We start from the raw sequence: 18,468 nt of genomic DNA on the forward strand, positions 1-18,468 counted from the left end.
CTGACACTGACGGCGGCGGTGCACAAATGCTGCGCAGCTAGCGCCATTCGACGGCCAACACCGCGGTTCCTGGTGTGTCCGCTGTGCCGTGCGTGTGATCATTGCTTGTACAGCCCTCTCGCAGTGTCCGGAGCAAGTATGGTGGGTCTGACACACCGGTGTCAATGTGTTCTTTTTTCCATTTCCAGGAGTGTATATATATATATAGGGTGTTACAAAAAGGTACGGACAAACTTTCAGGAAACATTCCTCACACATAAATAAAGAAAATATGTTATGTGGACATGTGTCCGGAAACGCTTAATTTCCATGTTAGAGCTCATTTTAGTTTCGTCAGTATGTACTGTACTACCTCGATTCACCGCCAGTTGGCCCAATTGAAGAAAGGTAATGTTGACTTCGGTGCTTGTGTTGACATTCGACTCATTGCTCTACAGTACTAGCATCAAGCACATCAGTACGTAGCATCAACAGGTTAGTGTTCATCACGAACGTGGTTTTGCAGTCAGTGCAATGTTTACAAATGCGGAGTTGGCAGATGCCCATTTGATGTATGGATTAGCACGAGGCAATAGCCGTGGCGCGGTACGTTTGTATCGAGACAGATTTCCAGAACGAAGGTGTCCCGACAGGAAGATGTTCGAAGCCATTAATCGGCGTCTTAGGGAGCACGGAACATTCCAGCCTACGACTCGCGACTGGGGAAGACCTAGAACGACGAGGACACCTGCAATGGACGAGGTAATTCTTCGTGCAGTTGACGATAACCCTAATGTCAGCATCAGATAAGTTGCTGCTGTAACGTAGACCACGTCACTGTATGGAAAGTGCTACGGGAGAACAGCGTGTGCAGGCACTATCAGCAGCTGATTGGCCTCCACAGGTACATTTCTGCGAATGATTCATCCAACAATGTGTCAATCATCATCTCAGTGCAAATGTTCTCTTTACGGATGAGGCTTCATTCCAACGTGATCAAATTGTAAATTTTCACAATCAACATGTGTAGGCTGACGAGAATCCGCACGCAATTGTGCAATCACCTCATCAACACAGATTTTCTGTGAACGTTTGGATGTCTTGATTGGGCCCCATGTTCTTCCACCTATGCTCAATGGAGCACGTTATCATGATTTCATACGGGATACTCTACCTGTGCTGCTAGAACATGTGCCTTTACGAGTACGACACAACATGTGGTTCATGCATGATGGAGCTCGTGCACATTTAAGTCGAAGTGTTCGTACGCTTCTCAACAACAGATTCGGTGACCGACGGATTGGTAGAGGCGGACCAATTCCATGGCCTCCACGCTCTCCTGACCTCAAACCCTCTTGACTTTCATTTATGGGGGCATTTGAAAGCTCTTGTCTACGCAACCCCGGTATCAAATGTAGAGACTCTTCGTGCTCGTATTGTGGAAGGCTGTGATACAATACGGCATTCTCCAGGGCTGCATCAGCGCATCAGGGACTCTTTGCGACGGAGGGTGGATGCATGTATCCTCGCTAACGGAGAACATTTTGAACATTTCCTGTAACAAAGCGTTTGAAGTCACGCTGGTACGTTCTGTTGCTGTGTGTTTCCATTCCATGATCAATGTGATTTGAAGAGAAGTAATAAAATGAGCTCTAACATGGAAAGTAAGCGTTTCCGGACATATGTCCACATAACATATTTTCTTTCTTTGTGTGTGAGGAATGTTTCCTGAAAGTTTGGCCGTTTCTTTTTGTAAAACCCTGTATATGTCGTGTGACTAGAGCCTCCCGTCGGGTAGACCGTTCGCCGGGTGCAAGTCTTTCGATTTGACGCCACTTCGGTGACTTGCGCGTCGATGAGGATGAAATGATGATGATTAGGACAACACAACACCCAGTCCCTGAGCGGAAAAAATCTCCGACCCAGCCGGGAATCGAACCCGGGCCCTTAGAATTGACATTCTGTCACGGTGACCACTTTTTTTTTTAAATCTAATTTTGTTCGCTTTTGTTCGTTGAATCTGATCGGGGCGGACGTCGTAAGACACCCTTTTAAGTTCGTTGTTGATATATTAACTCAGTTTTTTTATTACAGAGGGCAGCTAACCCTCTGACCGAACACGCTGAGCTACCGTGCCGGCATCACTCAGCTACCGGGGGCGGACTCCATTGAAGATGAACCACGCTTTCCTAAATTCTCCCAGTAAACCGAAGTCAACCATATGGCTTCCCTACTACAGTCCTTGTATGCTCATTTTATTTCATATTGCTTTCCAGCGTTACGCGTAGCTGTTTAATCTCCTTGACTGTGTCAATCAGCTAGTACTAGTACTATATTATAAATATTTATCTACTAATCTGTATTAAGTTACATTTTACTACAATTAGAGCTAGTTGCCATTCATCACGCCAACTAGATATCTTGTATGTCATATTGTATTCTCCTACAGTCACTCAACGATGTCACCATCCCATACACCACAGAATCATCAGCAAAGAAACGCAGACTGCTGCTTACCCTATCCCCCAAATTATTTATGTGTATAGAGAACAACAGTGGTCCTATCAAACTTCCCTGAGGTTCTCCTGACTGTACCCTTATCTCTGATGAACATTCGCCGTCGTGGACAACATATTGGGATCTATAACATGAGGAGTCACTCACATATTTGGAACCTGCCCGTATGCTCGTATCTTCATTAACAGTAGCCAGTATTGCACATTGCCAGATGATTTACGGAAATATAGGAATATGGAATCCGTCGGTCCGTTGGTTGCCCTTGGTTCCTGGTTCGCAGGATGTCATGCGAGAAAAGGGCAAGCTGAGTTCGCAAGAGCGATGCTTTCTAAAGCTACGCTAATCTGTGGACGGAATCACTTTCCTCCCAAGGAAATGCATTCGCACTGAGAATATTTCAAGAATTTTGTTGAAAACCAATGTTAAAGATATTGGTATGTAATTTTGCAGGTCCGTTGTTTTACCCTCGTGTACAGGAGTTACTTGCGATTTTTTTCCCGTCAATTGGGCTTGGCACTGGACGGGAGAGTCGCGATACATGCAAGCCATGCAAGCTAAGTAAGTGTTTGTTGTGGTGGTCTTCAGTCCGAAGACTGGTTTGATGCAGCTCTCCACTCTATTCTATCTTGTGCAAACCTCTTTGTCTCGGAATAACTGCTGCAACCTACATCCTTGCGTTGTGAGTCTGCTTGCTGTGTTCGCCTCTTGGTCTCCCTCTACGATTTTGACCCTTCCTCCCCCCCCCCCCCCCCCAATCTTCCCTCCAGGACTAAATTGGTGATCCCTTGATGCCTTAGAATGAGTCAAACCAGCCATCTCTTTTCTTCTAGTCAAGCTGTGCCACAAATTTTTCTTCTCCCCAGTTCTGTTCAGTACCTCCTCATTAGTGACGTGCCTACCCATCTAATCTTGAGCACTCTTCTGTAGCACCAAATTCTTAAAGCTTCCATTATCTTCTTGTCTAAACTGTTTATCGCCCTCGTTCATTTCCATACATGGGTACAGTCCTTAGAACACTTCCAGAAGAGACTTCATAACAAATCTATACTCTATGTTAACAAATTTCTCTCCTTCAGAAACGCTTTTCTTGCAACTGCCAGTCTATATCTTATATCCGTCTACTTCACCCACAAGCAATTATATTGCTGCAAAAATAGAAAAACATCTCCTGCATTAAGTGCATCGTTTCCTAAGCTAATTCCCTATGCATCACCTGATATAATTCGACTAGATTCCATTACCCTTGTTTTGCTTTTGTTGATGTTCATATTATATCCTGCTTTCGAAACACTGTCCATTCCGTTCAGCTGCTCTTGCAGGTCCTTTTTCTGTCTGTGGCAGTAGTACAACGTCGTCAGGAAACCTCCAAGTTTTTGTTTCCTCTCCTTGATCTTCAATTTATAATCCAAATTTTCCTTTTGTTTCCTTTACTACTCGCTCAATGTACAAATTGTGTAATATCGGGGATAGGCTCCAACCGTGTCTCACTCCCTTCTCAACCACTGCTTCCCTTTCACGCTTGTCGATTCTTTTAACAGCTGTCTGATTTCTGTACAAGTTGTAAACAGCCTTTCGTTCCCTTTATTTTACCCCTGCTACATCCCGAATTTCAGTGAGAGATTCCAGTCGACATTACCAAAAGCTTTCTCTAAGTCTACAGATGCGATAAACACAGGTAAGTCCTTTCTTAACCTATCTTCTAAGATAAGTCGTAGGGTCAGTATTGCCTCGTCTGTTCCTACATTTCTCTGGAATCCATACTGATCCTCCCCGGCGTCGACTTCTATCAGTTTTCCCATTCTTCTGTAAAGAATTTATGTTAGTATTTTGCAACCATGATAGTGATAGTTGGGTAATATTCACACTTGTCAGCACCTGCTTTCTGTGGAATTGGAATTGTTATGTTCTGTTTGAAGTCTGTGGGTATTTCGCCCGTGCCATGTATTTTGCACACCAGATGGATGCGATTTGTCACGGCTGGTTCTCCCAAGGCTGTCAGTAGTTCTGACGGAATGTCGTCTGCTCTCGGAGACTTGGCTCCACTTAGGAGACAGACAGAAAAAAATAACCAAACTGTTTGTTATTTAATTTATCCCAATGTGAGAAAAGTCTGCCAATACGTTCATGGAAAAATGTTTGTGGTTGCCTACGGCACCATGATTGCACTCAGGTGTGCACCTCTTAGTCCGAAGCAAATCGGTGGCCTTGAATGTGTTTCTTCATGGCTCCAAAAATACATATATCTCATCGAGAGAGATCGGGACTGCATGCGGAATGTGTATGGGATTCCCAGCGAAACTTCTGCATCCGAGTCGAAACAAACTTGACAACATATGGGCCCACCAGCCACTGGTGTTGACTGGTGTTGGGAAACAGCCGAAATCGTTAAAACTGAACAGATCTCAAGGGCATGATGGAATCCCTATAAGACTTCAGACTGAATTTTTTGTTGAGACAGCCTCTCTTTTAATTATAATCTGTTGTAGATCCTCGAACAAATAACGTGCCCAGTAGTTGGAAAAGAACACAAGTCACATCCATCTACAAGAAGGGTGGTTGAAGTGATCCACAAAAATACCTTCTAACAGGCTTGACAGCGATTTGTTGTAGAATCTTAGAACGTATTCTGAGTTCAAATATAATGAGATATCTCGAACAGGATGATCTCCTCCTTACCAACCAGCACGAACCCCGAAAACATCGATCACTCCAAATCCAATACGCATTTCTCTCCCTTGACAAACTGAAGGCCGGATGCAGTAGTTATTGATTTCCGAAAAGCATTTGACTCACGTACGCTTACTATCAAAAGTGTCCACAACAAGTCCAGTGCCCAGGAATGTTGACGGACGGCATCATTCTGTTGCAGGATAATGCCGTCCCGCATGTTGCCAAAGATGTTTCGACTACACTGCAGAAGCTTCGCTATGATACCGTTACATATCCCCCATATAGTCCCGATCTCTCCCCATGCTATTTCGGTATAGATTTACTAACAGTTATGGCGATGTCTTTTGAAATAACCAACTGTTTACTTAATACTTGACCATCTGTCCCGTATTCATTTGACTACATCTTATACTTACCTATTCCTTTCGGTATACTCATAGCCACTAGGTAGGATGCGAAGTGTGTGAGAAAAGTGATGAGACTTATTGTTATCTACCGAAGTTATTATTTGTTTCAGAAAACAATATTGTTTCAAAGTAGTTTCCTTCGGGGGAGACGTTGTTCCCAAATAGTTCAAATGGCTCTGAGCACTATGCGACTTCTGAGGTCATCAGTCGCCTAGAACTTAGAACTAATTAAACCTAACTAACCTAAGGACATCGCACACATCCATGCCCGAGGCAAGATTCGAACCTGCGACCGTAGCGGTCGCTCGGTTCCAGACTGCAGCGCCTAGAACCGCACGGCCACACCGGCCGGCCGTTGTTCCCAGTCTTGGTAGCAGCGCTGAAAGGCTTCAACTGGTTCAGCTGGTAGGGCCTTTAAAATGTAGGTCACATGCTTCTGAATGTTCCTCAGGACCCCAAAATGACATTCGTTTAAAGCATTTTTCAATATGGGAAGAAGAAAAAAGTCACAATGACTCAGATCAGGAAAATAGGGGACTGTGGAACAACAGGAATGTCTTTGTGTCTTTGGAGGTCACAGATTCCGTAATGGGAGTGGACTTGTGACAAGGGGCGTTGTCATGAAGCAGCTTCGTCTTCATCGTCCGGTCTCACTCTATTCGCCTTTTTCCTGAGCCTTTCAAGAATATCTTTGAACAACACTTTGTTCAGAGTTCGTCCTGGAGGAAAAAATTCTTTATGCACTATACCACAAATGTCAAAAAAGAACATTAGCCTTGTTCTGATTTTTGATTTGCTCAATCGAGTTTCTATCGGTCGAGGAGATGACCCAGTGTGCCACTCATCACTTTGCCGCTTTGTCTCAGGAACGCACTCAAAAACACAGAATTCATCACCTGTGATCACAAGACTGAACCATTCCTGGTCATTGGCAATCCTCTCAAGAAGATCAACGCACACGCTTCTTCGATTGTTCTTGTGTACAGGTGTGAGGTTTCTCGCCACCAATTTGGCACAAAACTTTCGCATCTGCAAAACGCCGGTCAAAATTTGATGTACACTGTAAGTGTTTAACAGGCCACCCATCATCCTTATTGTTGAACGTCAGCCTGATCTCATAAGAGCACGTCCCCGTTCCATGTTTTCTTCGGTTTTGAAGCTGAAGATCTACCTGAGCGACGTTTATCTTCAACGTGTTCTCGGCTTTCCAAATATAATTTGTGCCAGCGAAAAACTTGTGTTCTTGATGAGGATTGTTCCCCACAGGTCTGTTTCATCTTTTCAAAGTTCACACTCGTGGATTCCTCAAGTTTAACTTGATGGCATAACTTTGCTCTAAACTCCGCTCTTTCCTTTTCGTAAAACACAACAGAAACATAGCTTCGCTAATGGTGCTCTCAAAAATCACCTGGTGTCTGTAAGGAGTTGAAACTTGGACCGAGCACCTGTAAAGGTTGAACACAGAGTAGTACACAAGTACAAGAACGCAAAATTGCCAGATCGCTTGCAGCTCTGTCAGTCTCATTACTTTTCTCACGCACCTGGTACATGTGACACCAGAACTATTGCGCAGCCTACCTCGAATAATGGTTCTTGTAATAAATCAATCAGAGGGAACACTCAACCTGCTACCCATACACACTGTGGTCACAGAAGCAATGCGATACTTCTTTGTATTTTCTCGGACCTCCTTTTGCCCTACATAGTGCAGCAGTTCGACGTGGTGTGGACCCAACAAGTCACTGGAAGTCGTCTGCATAAATACTGAACCACACTGCCTCTATAGCCGTCGATAATTCCTGAAGTGTTGCCTGTGCAGGATGCTGTACTCGAACTGACCTCTATTATATCCCAAAAATGTTCGATGGGAGATTCATATAAGAAGATCTGGATGCGCAAATCATTCGCTCGGATTGTCCTATCTCGAACAATTGTGACCCGCTGACACAGCCTACTGTCATCCATAAAAATTCCATCGTTGTTTGGGAAGACGAAGTCCATGAATAGCTGCAAATGGTCTCAAAATATCCTAATATAGCCATCTCCAGTCAATGACTTGTAACAGAGGATCGAGTCCATTAATGTAAACTCAGCCCACATCGTTCTGGAGCCACCACCAGTCTGCATAGTGTCATGTTGACAACCTGGGTCTATGGTTTCGTGGGGTCTGCGCCATACTCGAACCCTACCATCAGCTCGTGCCAGCTGAAATCGCGATCCATCTGACCAGGAAACGATTTTCTCGGGTCAAACTGATATGGTCACGTGCCTAAGAGAGACTGTTAGCAAAAGTACTTGCTTCGGTCGTCTGCTGCCATAGCCCAATAACGCCAAATTTCGCCGCACTGTGCTAACGGAAACGTTTGTCGTACGTCTCACATTGATTTCTGTGGTTATTTCACGCAGTGTTGCTTGTATGTCAGCAGTGAAAACTCTACGCAAACGCCGCTTCTCTGTGTCGTTAAGTGAAGGCCTTCGGCCACTGCGTTGTCTGTGGTGACAGGTGTGCCTGGAATTTGGTATTTTCGGAACTCTCGGTCATTGTGCATAAAGCCTGCCCACACCATAATCCCTAGGCAATAGCGGGACGTTCGTGAACATTCTGTGGTGTGTAACGTGTTACCCTCATTCTCCACACTAACTGGTGGCCAGAATCGCTTCCACCGTGAAGCGATATTCGTCGTAGATATCACTCTGGAGCACTGTTGCTGGCACCTTTGAACTCTTTCTCGACGATGGCGTTTAGCAGGTTTCCGAGCATACAAACCAGGCTGATTTCATCGCCACGAAACGCCTGTGGCACAGAAACTTGCACCGGTAGCGGCTGCAAGTTCTCCAACTATCTGCCTAGAAGTGAGGTGTCTCTTGCTTTTCGTCACAATGGGTACATATCGATCCTACTACTTTCTCAAAGTATTCCCACCTCCATCGGCCTGTTTTAATCGCGATACCTTGGGGCACACCTATTACTGTGGCCATAGTGGTGATACTTCGATCTGCTTCGAGCTGTCCAACTGCTCGTGCTCTATCGTAAGGTCTCACATGATGTCTTCCAGACAGGTTGCCCTACCGCACAGAATGTCGCACTAATTGGTTCCACAAAAACCTTCGTCAAACATCATACTCCATGAACTGTCGAATGGATACAGAGCGTTCCTGCAGTTAACACGGCCTGCCCTCTACATTTCGTTTCACTATCACTGGTCGTTTGGTCTGTAGTAATTGTCAGTTGTTCAGCAGCAACAGGCAATGTTTCTTAGCAAGTGTCAGATGTTTCTTAGCAATTATCAAGCAGTATACATGGTGGGCTGGATATCAAACGGGAAAAAATAAAATAGAATAAAAGTAAAATAAAGTAAAGAAATAGAAACACATTGAATGTACTGAATTCCGTTCCCTGCATGTTCTTCCTCCCTGTCATTTTAAAAATATGAAAAAACAAACAAAGGATAGTCTGCATCACTTTATAAGACTACAGAATTGTATGGAAGATGGAAGGAGGGACGACTGCCGCCTTTCACAGTGAACATTCTGAAGAGCCAGTAGTGTGGCTGGGAGGGTATGATAGGTTTCGGCGTGTGACTTACCGCAGGGACCCCTGTACCGCAGCGTCAGGTCTCGGTCGCCGTCGCGGCAGGCGGCGGCGCGCAGCTCGCACTCGGAGGCGTAGTCGACGCCGTCGGAGCCGCAGACGGGGGCGGCGTGGGCGGGTGTGGGTGGACACGGCAGGCAGCGGCATGTCGGCAGTCCGGAGGCGGAGAGCTCGCAGCGCGACCACGGCCCGCACTCTAGCGCCGCGCACCGGTCGCCCGTCTCTGCCGTGTCAAACAGAGAAAACGTGTTGTGATGGCGACCGTGCCAGGATGAGAATAAATGGCGCTAAAAGAATGCATGAATTCTACTACTGTTATTTTATTCACTACACTACATGTTTCAGAAAGCTGACTTCCATCATTAGGGGTCTATTCACAGAAATGAACCGCCCGTTGTTATTCAATGACCAGAGCTGAAAACTCGACTGTGGACGGCAACACCGTGCGGCTTACGCTTGAGAGATTGGGAGAGGAGCAGTGACAGCATACACTTTAGTAATGGAGCAATGCCACTCGCTGCAACACCTGTGCTAAAATGTAACGCATAGCACCGCAATTGAGCGACACAGACAGCTTTGTTTGACGATACTCTTTACACAACGTTGCTTTGGCAGCGTTTATTCACAATGTAATGTGCTTTAACATACGTATCGTCTAAATTAACCACTGGCCATTTTAATTATTATACATTTTCCTGTAAAAAAATCTAATGTAGTTTCTCTTTTTTGAAGCTATGTCGTCTCTTTCGTACAGTACCATTCAAAAGAAATTCGTAGTGGCGGTGTTTTGTTGTCAGTGCTCTTTACCTGCGGTCACAACAGAGCAACTTATGTAACACTTGATATTTTTTCTTTTTCCGGATCCACAGTCATCTAAGCTTTTCGAATAAATATTTCCTGAGTTTGACTGAATACCATGTGCTTATTTCACTTTCTAGATTTCGGCCTCAGGCCATTTTTAGGTCTTGTACCAGAATATAGAAACAATAAGAAATACAAATAACAAAACCCAGAGCAAAAAAATTTTCGAAAAACTATTTCCGTCATTTGACTGAATATAATATGTTTATTTCAGTATCTAGATTTCGGCCTTAGTCCATTTTCAAGTGCTACAAAATAAAAACAATAAAATGACAAATAGCTAAAAGCAGGACAAAGTATTACTATTTGTTATTTGAACTTTTTTTGTATATTTATTTCAGAGTAACATTTAAAAATGTCGCAAGATTAAATCTGGATTGTAAAATACACGCATCATGTACGGTTACATGGCAGAAACATCTTTTCGCCTATAGCTGTCACTCCATCAAGAGCTTCACGTCTGTGTGGTTGCACATTACCTAGTAAACAAGCAAGGTTATGCAATAACAATGTGAGTCACTATCCCTTCAGCTCAAAAGTATTTTGTAACTTGCTTTTGTGGTATAGTAGTCATTAGCTACTGTTACTTAGGCATTCAGACATTGTTTATTTGTAGAGGTAACTAGCATCATGTCAAAACACAAATAGAATAATCGGCTGATGTGAGACAAGCTGTTGTGAATGGTTTGAAGAAGGGAAGGACACAGTCTAGAGTTGCAAGAGACTATGGCATATCATAGAAACAAATAAGTGTGTGGAGTCGACGGCACAAAAGCGAAGGAACGAATAGGCAAAGGTCATGTATTCCTCGGAAAAAAACACTGAGGGAGGATCGTACTATCTGTAAGCAATCGGCGCTCATCCAAGAAAATCGGATCGACAATTTAGGAATGATCTTTAGCAGCGTCATGGACTGAACCTTCAAGTCTCTTCTGTAAAACCTCACCTGGTAGCAGGTGCTTTAACGGAGTTTTCAAAGAAACATAAAACTTGGAGTGCTACAGGTTGGTCTAAGGATTTATGGAGTTATACAAGTAAAATTAAAGTATTTCCTTCTGAGGCTGTGCAGTACATGCGTCGACCAAAAAACCGAAGGGACAACAAAAAGAATCTGGTACTGACTATTAAGCATGCTGGTGGCAGCGTCATGGTGTGGGGTTGGTCGTCTAGTCCAAATAGAAGGAAAATAGGTAGTTTCCTTAGAAAATAATATGGTTCCACATAGGAGAAAGTAACTGGATATTTCAGCAGGAGAACGTTTCAAAACACAGCTCAACCCACTTAAAATATGCGTTTTAGATAGAGGCCATGGCAACGCCCGGAGCTAAATCCAACAGAACACCTCAGGGACACATTTCAAAGGCGTGTTCTACGTAGAAGATAGTAACTAAGGAACAATTTGCTGCTGCCTTACTGCACGAATAGTCAAAACTCCCACATGAACTACACACATCAAAAAAAGTTCTGCATGACCCCAGTTACCAGGTCTGCCGAAGATAGACGTTGACTGTGGGTATTGTATCACAGGCACAGTCCCTCAGACTGTTCAGACATGTCACTAAACCCACCCAAAGATGTAAACAACCATGCATGAGCAGCGCCTATTAGAAGGAGGGGGTCCGACAGCCGATCAGTTCCAGTTATTCCACCAGGAAGGAGGTACACAGCTCATGTTGCCTGTAGTTCAACCATGCCTAGATTGTCAGTACCGGGGTTCGATCACGTCCGCATTGCTACTTTATGGCAGGAAGGGCTCTCAACAAGGGATGTGTCCAGTTGTCTCGGAGTGAACGAAAGCGACGTTGTTCTGACATGGAGGAGATAACAGAGAGACAGGAACTGTCGATGACATGCCTCACTCAGGCCGCCCAAGGACTACTACTGCAGTGGACAACCGCAACCTATGGATATGGCTCGAAGGAACGCTGACAGCAACGCCACTTTGTTGAATAATGCAGCCACAGGACGTCGTGTTGCGCCTCAAACTGTGCGCAGTTGGCTTTATGATGCGCAACTTCACTCCCGACGTCCAAGGCCAGGTCCATCTTTGCAGCCGCAACTCCATGCAGCGCGGTACAGATGGGCCCAACAACATGCCGAATGGACAGCTCAGGATTGGCATCATGTTCTCTTCACCGATGAATGTCGCATATGCCTTCAACCAGACAGTCGTCGAAGACGTGTTTGGAGGCAGCCCGGTCAGGATGAATATCTTAGACACACTGTCCAGTGAGTTCAGCAAGGTGGAGGTTCCCTGACGTTTTGGGGTGGCATTATTTGGATTCGACATACACCGCTGGTGGTCATGGAAAGCACCGTAATTGTTGTACGATACGTGAATTCCATCCTCCGACCGACAGTGAAACCATATCGGCAGCATATTGACGAGGCATTCGTCTTTATGGACGATAATTCGCGCCTCCATCGTGCACATCTTAGAATGGCTTCCTTCAGGATAGCGCTATCGCTCGACTAGAGTGGCCAGCATGTTCTTCAGACATGAACCCTATCTGATATACCTGGGATAGATTGAAATGGGCTGTTTCTGGACGACGTGACCCACCAACCACTCTGAGGGATCCACGCAGAATCGCCGCTGAGGAGTGTGACAATCTGGACCATCAGTGCCTTGATGAACTTTTGGATAGCAGGCCACGACGGAAACAGACATGCCTCAATGCAAGAGGAAGCAGTCGTGATAAATTTACTTACCATCTCATAAAAATGAGAGTGGTTTTGGTTATGGTGAAAGTGTCGAGTGTGTGTGTGTGTATGTGTGTGTGTGTGTGTGTGTGTGTGTGTTGCTAGACTGACGTAGTTGGGATCTAGGATTCGATACGAGTCGTGAGCTGGATTCATTTTTGTCGGCCTCGAAATGCGTCGGTGCTTACGATGTGCCAGGGTGTCCTTCATACAAATTGGGGCAAATAAAAGGGGCCCGGACGAGTGGATACTATTGGAAATGAATGTATGCATATAACTGCAACCCGTGACGCTCGCCCTCCATGTGTATTACCATCACGTAATCCACACCGTTTCGGAGCGTAGTGCGGGCTGTGAGTGAAGCAGTGCTAACAGTGGAATAACAGCTGTTCGTTGTTGAAAGTTACGTGACAACTAAGTTGTGGAAACGGTATGGGCAGCTGTTTGCTGAGAAGCGTAACGGTGTCAAAGCGCCAGCAAAGAGTGCTCTGCAATGCTTAGTCCGAAAATGGCGTCCGACAGGATCTGTTTTGAACAAGTCTAAAATCAATCCGAATTGTATTCGCACACTAGAAAATGTGACTGTAGTTCAGAGGAAAATGCTTCAGAGTTATACCAAATCAAACGACGCCTGTCGCAAGAGACCGGCATATCACGTAGATCATGCGGATGAATACACCTGGACCTGCACATCCATCCCCAGTGAGGGTCTGTTGTTCATGCATAAAACCTGCAAATTATCCTCAGCGCCTCCAGTTTTGTGAGTGGCTGTTCAATGTCATAACAGTGAACGGCTTGGACATGGATCTGTTCTACATGTCTGGTGGAGCCCGGTTTCACTTGAGTGGTTATGTCAGCTCACAGAATCACAGATTCTGGATTGCGGAGAATCTGCATAACTTCCATGAAACACCATTGCATGATCAGAAGGGTGGGGAGGAAGAAAAGACCTGCAGTTACTTCCAACAGGATGGAGCAACTGCCCATACAACTGGCCGAACCTTGGAGGACATTTACGCAGTCTGCCCTCCAGACAGGTTGTTAGCAGAGATCAGTCTGGTCGCAGCTCTAGCTAGCCACACAAGTCACCTGATATGTCAGTGTGCGATTAATTTGTGTGGGGAGCCCTCAAGTCTAAGGTGTATCGCAACAACCCTCAGAGTCTTCAAAAACTGCAGCAGAACATTTCGGATGTGACAGCAGCAATTCCAGCAGTCCAGTTTCGATCTGCCTCCAGCAACTTGCTGACCAGGGCCCAAAAGTGCCAAGAAATGAATGGCAATCACTTTGAGCATCTGTTGTAGTCAGGTTAGTACTGTATTTCTTTTCCTCTGCTGTGTTTCTTTGTACCCTGGAAACTCTGTTCTCTGGGCCACTTTTATTTGCCCCACCCTATACAATATTCATCGTGAGAGGACAACTTACGTTAGCACTACTTCTGTGAAGCCACTCAGCATCTTGTGCCTCCTGCCTACATACCCAGCTGTAACATTCGCTTGCGCGTTCCGTCACCATTTCACCAGCACTGTTATTTCTTTCTGCTTATCATCACCACTGAATTGAGCAGCGTTAACACAGCAAGCTACACGGCTGTATACGAAGGCATTTTCTGCAGTCACTTTCCTGTGTTTTAATTGAGTGGTAACAACGCATGCTACTTTGGACTTGAATACTCGTACAAAATCACATGACCAAGCTAATTACGCTACTGGGTCTACCGTTTCCTTTGCCGATTATTAGCAACTCTATATAAGCCTAGGGTCAACGATTGCCTTCAATTTCATTAACCAGAGCGCCCATGTAGATATAGAGGGCATAACCACGTTGTAATTATCACTTCGAAAAAATACACTTATGTATTTATTTGTTTCTGACCGTAGTAGTCCATCGGCTGGAGCGCTAGACGCCAGTACTAGAGGTCCTGAGTTCAGTCGCGGGTAGGTGCGGAGATTTTTCCAATCCCCCCAGGGGCACTCAGCCTGCTGTCAAAACGAGTACGGAGGATCTTCCTTGGGGTAGAAGGCAGCCTGGGCGCGGCACCCACCTCCCCTTCTCTCCCCTTCTAGTGCTGCGCGAATAGAAAGGCTGCGCAGTATCTACAGCTAGGGCGGTAGTTAGGTCACGGGCTTGCGCCACATTCACCTTTACCTGAATTAGTCTAAGAAAAAAGAAGAAAAAAATCAAACCACAAAGATATTATCCGAATGACACGGAAATCGGTAGATGTGACGAACATGTACACAAAATTTCGGAAAATTAGATGATTTGTTCAAGAGAAAAATCTTCACAAATTGTGCACGTCAATAACACATTTGTCCATCTCTGGCCCTTATGCAAGCAATTATTTGACTTGGCATTGATTGATAGATTTGTTGGATGTCCTCCTGAGAGATAAAATGCAATACATTGTCGAATTGGTAGATTAGATCGGCAAAATCCCGAGCTAGTTGGAGGGTCCTGCCCGTAATGTTCCAAACAGTCTAGAGAGAGATCCGGCGACGTTGCTGATCAAGGTTCGGCAAGCAGGAAGACAAGCAGTACAGACTCTCGCCTTGTGCGGGCAGGTATTATGTTGCTGAAATGTAAGTCCAGGATGGCTTGACAGGAAGGGCAGCAAAACAACTCGTAAAAAATAGTCGACGTACCGCTATGTTGCGAGTGTTCTCCGATAACAACCAAAGTGGTTCTACTGTGAAATGAAATGATACTCCAGACCGTCATTCCTGGTTGTTGGGTCGTATAGTGGGTGACATTCAGATTGTGATCCCAGCTCTGTCGAGGGCTTCTCCAGACACGTCTTAGCTGTTCATCGGGGATCGTTTAGAAGACAGTTTTATTCCAATCGACGAGATTCGCGGCCCCAACGACTGACGAAAGAAGGGCCTAGAGAAGCCTTAGACATCAGTGGGATAACAGCTTGACTGTCACTCGCTATACGGCATGACAACCAGGCACCATGGTCTGGGGTGCCATTTTATTTTATAGCAGGTTGTTATGTGTGGCACCCTTACAGCACAACGGTACGTCCACCATATTATCTGCCCTGTTTTGTTGCCCTTGGTGACAAGCCTTCCTGGGCTTACATGACTGTAAAATAATGCCCGCCCGCGCACGGAAAGAGTATCTACTGTGCCTCTTCATGCTTACCAAACGCTTCCTTGGCCAGCAGAGTCGCCGGATCTCTCACCAGTTGAGAAGATTTGGAGGATTATGGGCATTTCCCTACAACCAGCTGGGGATTTTGTTGATCTAATGAGCCAGTTTGATAGAACTAGGTTCGATATCCCTCAGGAGGACATTCTACAACTCTGTCAAACAATGCCAAGCTTGCGTAAGAGCCAGAGGTAGACCAACTTGTTATTGAGTTGCTGAATTAGTGAAGCTATTCCTTTTGAAATTTTCTGAAATTACACACATTTGTTTGTTGGTACATGTATAGCACATCTGTCGATTTCTTCCCATTCGGGTAATTTCTTCGTGGTGCGGCTTTCTTTTGTCTAAGAGTGTATTTGCTTGTTTCACTGGAAGTACGCGTTTGCCGTCCTCTTGTATACGAAAGTCCCAGCTCCACACTACCAGAGCATTATCAGACCAAAACAAAATGGCCGAACCCGTTGATAAAGTGGAGAATCGTGAGTTAATTCGTTTTCGGCAGCAGCGGAACATTGTAGGCCAATGTAGATGACTTCTCTAGTCATCTGCATTCATCTGATACAGCTGCAACATTGCCGCTATACAGGGTGAGCTGTAAGGAGAGGTACATGCTTTGAGGGGAGAGAGTGTTAGTGTTCTGAACAAAAAACTTGACATAGACATATGCCCTATTGTGTATGGTTCCCTAAATAGAAAACTTTTAATTTGTATTGTTATTTATTTTCTGTATTATTCAAAGATTGTCATTGTTTACAACGTACCACAGTATTGCAGAGAAAGTTGGAACGATCATTACAAGACACTTGTGGTCTATCAAGTAGAGAAACTCCCTCAGATTGGCCTACAAAACTACCTAAGCTACAGCAGATGCGCGTTGCACGAGATTTTAAATATTTCCTCGCTCCCATTGATCAAACTTTTACATCTAGAGAAAAAATGAAATGGACCTTTCTGGTAGGAAATTTCATGTAGTTGGGTTTCGTACTGTGATATGTTCCGGTTTATTCATTATTTAAATTTATAATCGAACTGGATGCTTCGTAAAAAAACGTAAGTAGACAGAACTAAATAGTTTTGGAGACTTGGCCCATAGTTTCCGAACAAGTCACGCCAACTATCGAACGTGTGAGCGTTTCACGGAGTAAGAATTTGAATGGACTGTTCAGCAAGAAAGCATTTGGAGGATTACGAATATTACCGATTCTGCACGAGTCAGACGCGAAGCCGAAAAGAAAACATGGTGACTGAAGAAACGTTCTTGGTATTCCGTGGCACTATCGACTTGATACGTTTAAAATAAGAAATTGGAGAAATACAAAACTACATAGTCGGCATGATAGATGCGGGGAAGAAGAAAAATGAATAATGAAACGTTTCCGTTACTCTGAATAAAATGAGGATAAATAACTGGAGAAATACGAAAACTACCGACTCCTTTTAGTCAGGTACGAACTGCGTGCGAGAATAAAACTTGTAACTAAAAGATTCATGTGGTGACGAAACAATACAGTATTCGTTGTAAAGAACGCTTAAATACGCTACGCGATAGCAGTACCTGAGATACAAATGCATTTCCCATTGACAATTTCATTAATTGAATTGATTACCATTTTGTTGAGTGGTACTTAAGATAAGTAAATAAATTAGAGAAATTAGAAAATAAATGAAAAACTTAGTTTAGTTTAGAAGAGTTGCGCACTGGCAAACAACGGACAAAGCAGCAGTGGGAACGGCCGGCGCTTGCAAGTCAGCATAGCACGTTCAGGAGAAGCTGTCGATTCAGCCGTCAGTGCATCGCCCGACCGGCTCACGTCAAGAAGATTCTTCGAGAAGCTTTTCAACGTGACAGAAGAGGCAATGACCGGCTCACGTGTTTCTCAGTCGTCACATGTTATCGAAGACCCTCGCCTACATTCCAAGAGCCAATGACCGACGTTAAGAAGATTCTTCGAGAAGCTTTTCAAACTGACAGAAGAGGCAATGGCCGTGAAGTCGTTCACCTCCAGTAAACTGAAGCGAATAAATACGCGATACGCAGTGGGCCCGACAGACAAAAAGAAGAGAGGAGAGTAGCAGTAGTTTTCAGTCAGTTTCGGTGCTGAAGACCGTCATGCAGGAAGAGACTACATCGTACACAGAAGCACCAAGTCCGCCGCTGTAATGGGATACCAAGCAGCAGCCACAGCGCCAGAAGACATAAGTTAGAAGGTATTTGAAGTCTGATTTTTACGCACCCGGGTGACTCGTGAGGACGGGGGAGGAGGCGGCCTCACATCAGCAGTCACCTGTGAGCTGAAATGAAGATCTGACAGCCGAAGACTGGCAAGCGGGAGTCCGTTGTTCGAGTCCGGAACACTGGCCTTCCCCCCGCCGTGCCGCTCCGCTGGCCGACGCACAACACACGCGGCCGCTTAGAGAAGAGAAACACTGGGACGCCACATCCAAGGTATCACCATCCGATGTACGACTTCGCTCTCAACACTTAAACGGGCCACCGCACGAGGCGCGTCTCCAGTCAACTGGGCGAGACGGCGACACGAGATACACACCGCCACGCGTAATCAGACGCCGCCGCTGCCGCAGCAG

At 45.1% G+C, this 18,468-nt stretch overlaps 1 protein-coding gene across 1 annotated transcript in view; it reads right to left on the reverse strand.

Moving 5' to 3' along the window:
• LOC124593905 (agrin-like) overlaps nucleotides 1-18,468 on the reverse strand; it is a 669,506-nt gene that overhangs the window by 363,815 nt on the left and 287,223 nt on the right. The window contains exon 3 of the mRNA XM_047132256.1: nucleotides 9,161-9,388. Coding sequence (XP_046988212.1) covers nucleotides 9,161-9,388 — 228 coding nt within the window. The remainder of the gene's footprint in view (nucleotides 1-9,160; nucleotides 9,389-18,468) is intronic.

This window comes from Schistocerca americana, chromosome 2 (genome assembly GCF_021461395.2).
Source record: "Schistocerca americana isolate TAMUIC-IGC-003095 chromosome 2, iqSchAmer2.1, whole genome shotgun sequence".
NCBI classification, from domain to species: Eukaryota; Metazoa; Arthropoda; class Insecta; order Orthoptera; family Acrididae; genus Schistocerca; species Schistocerca americana.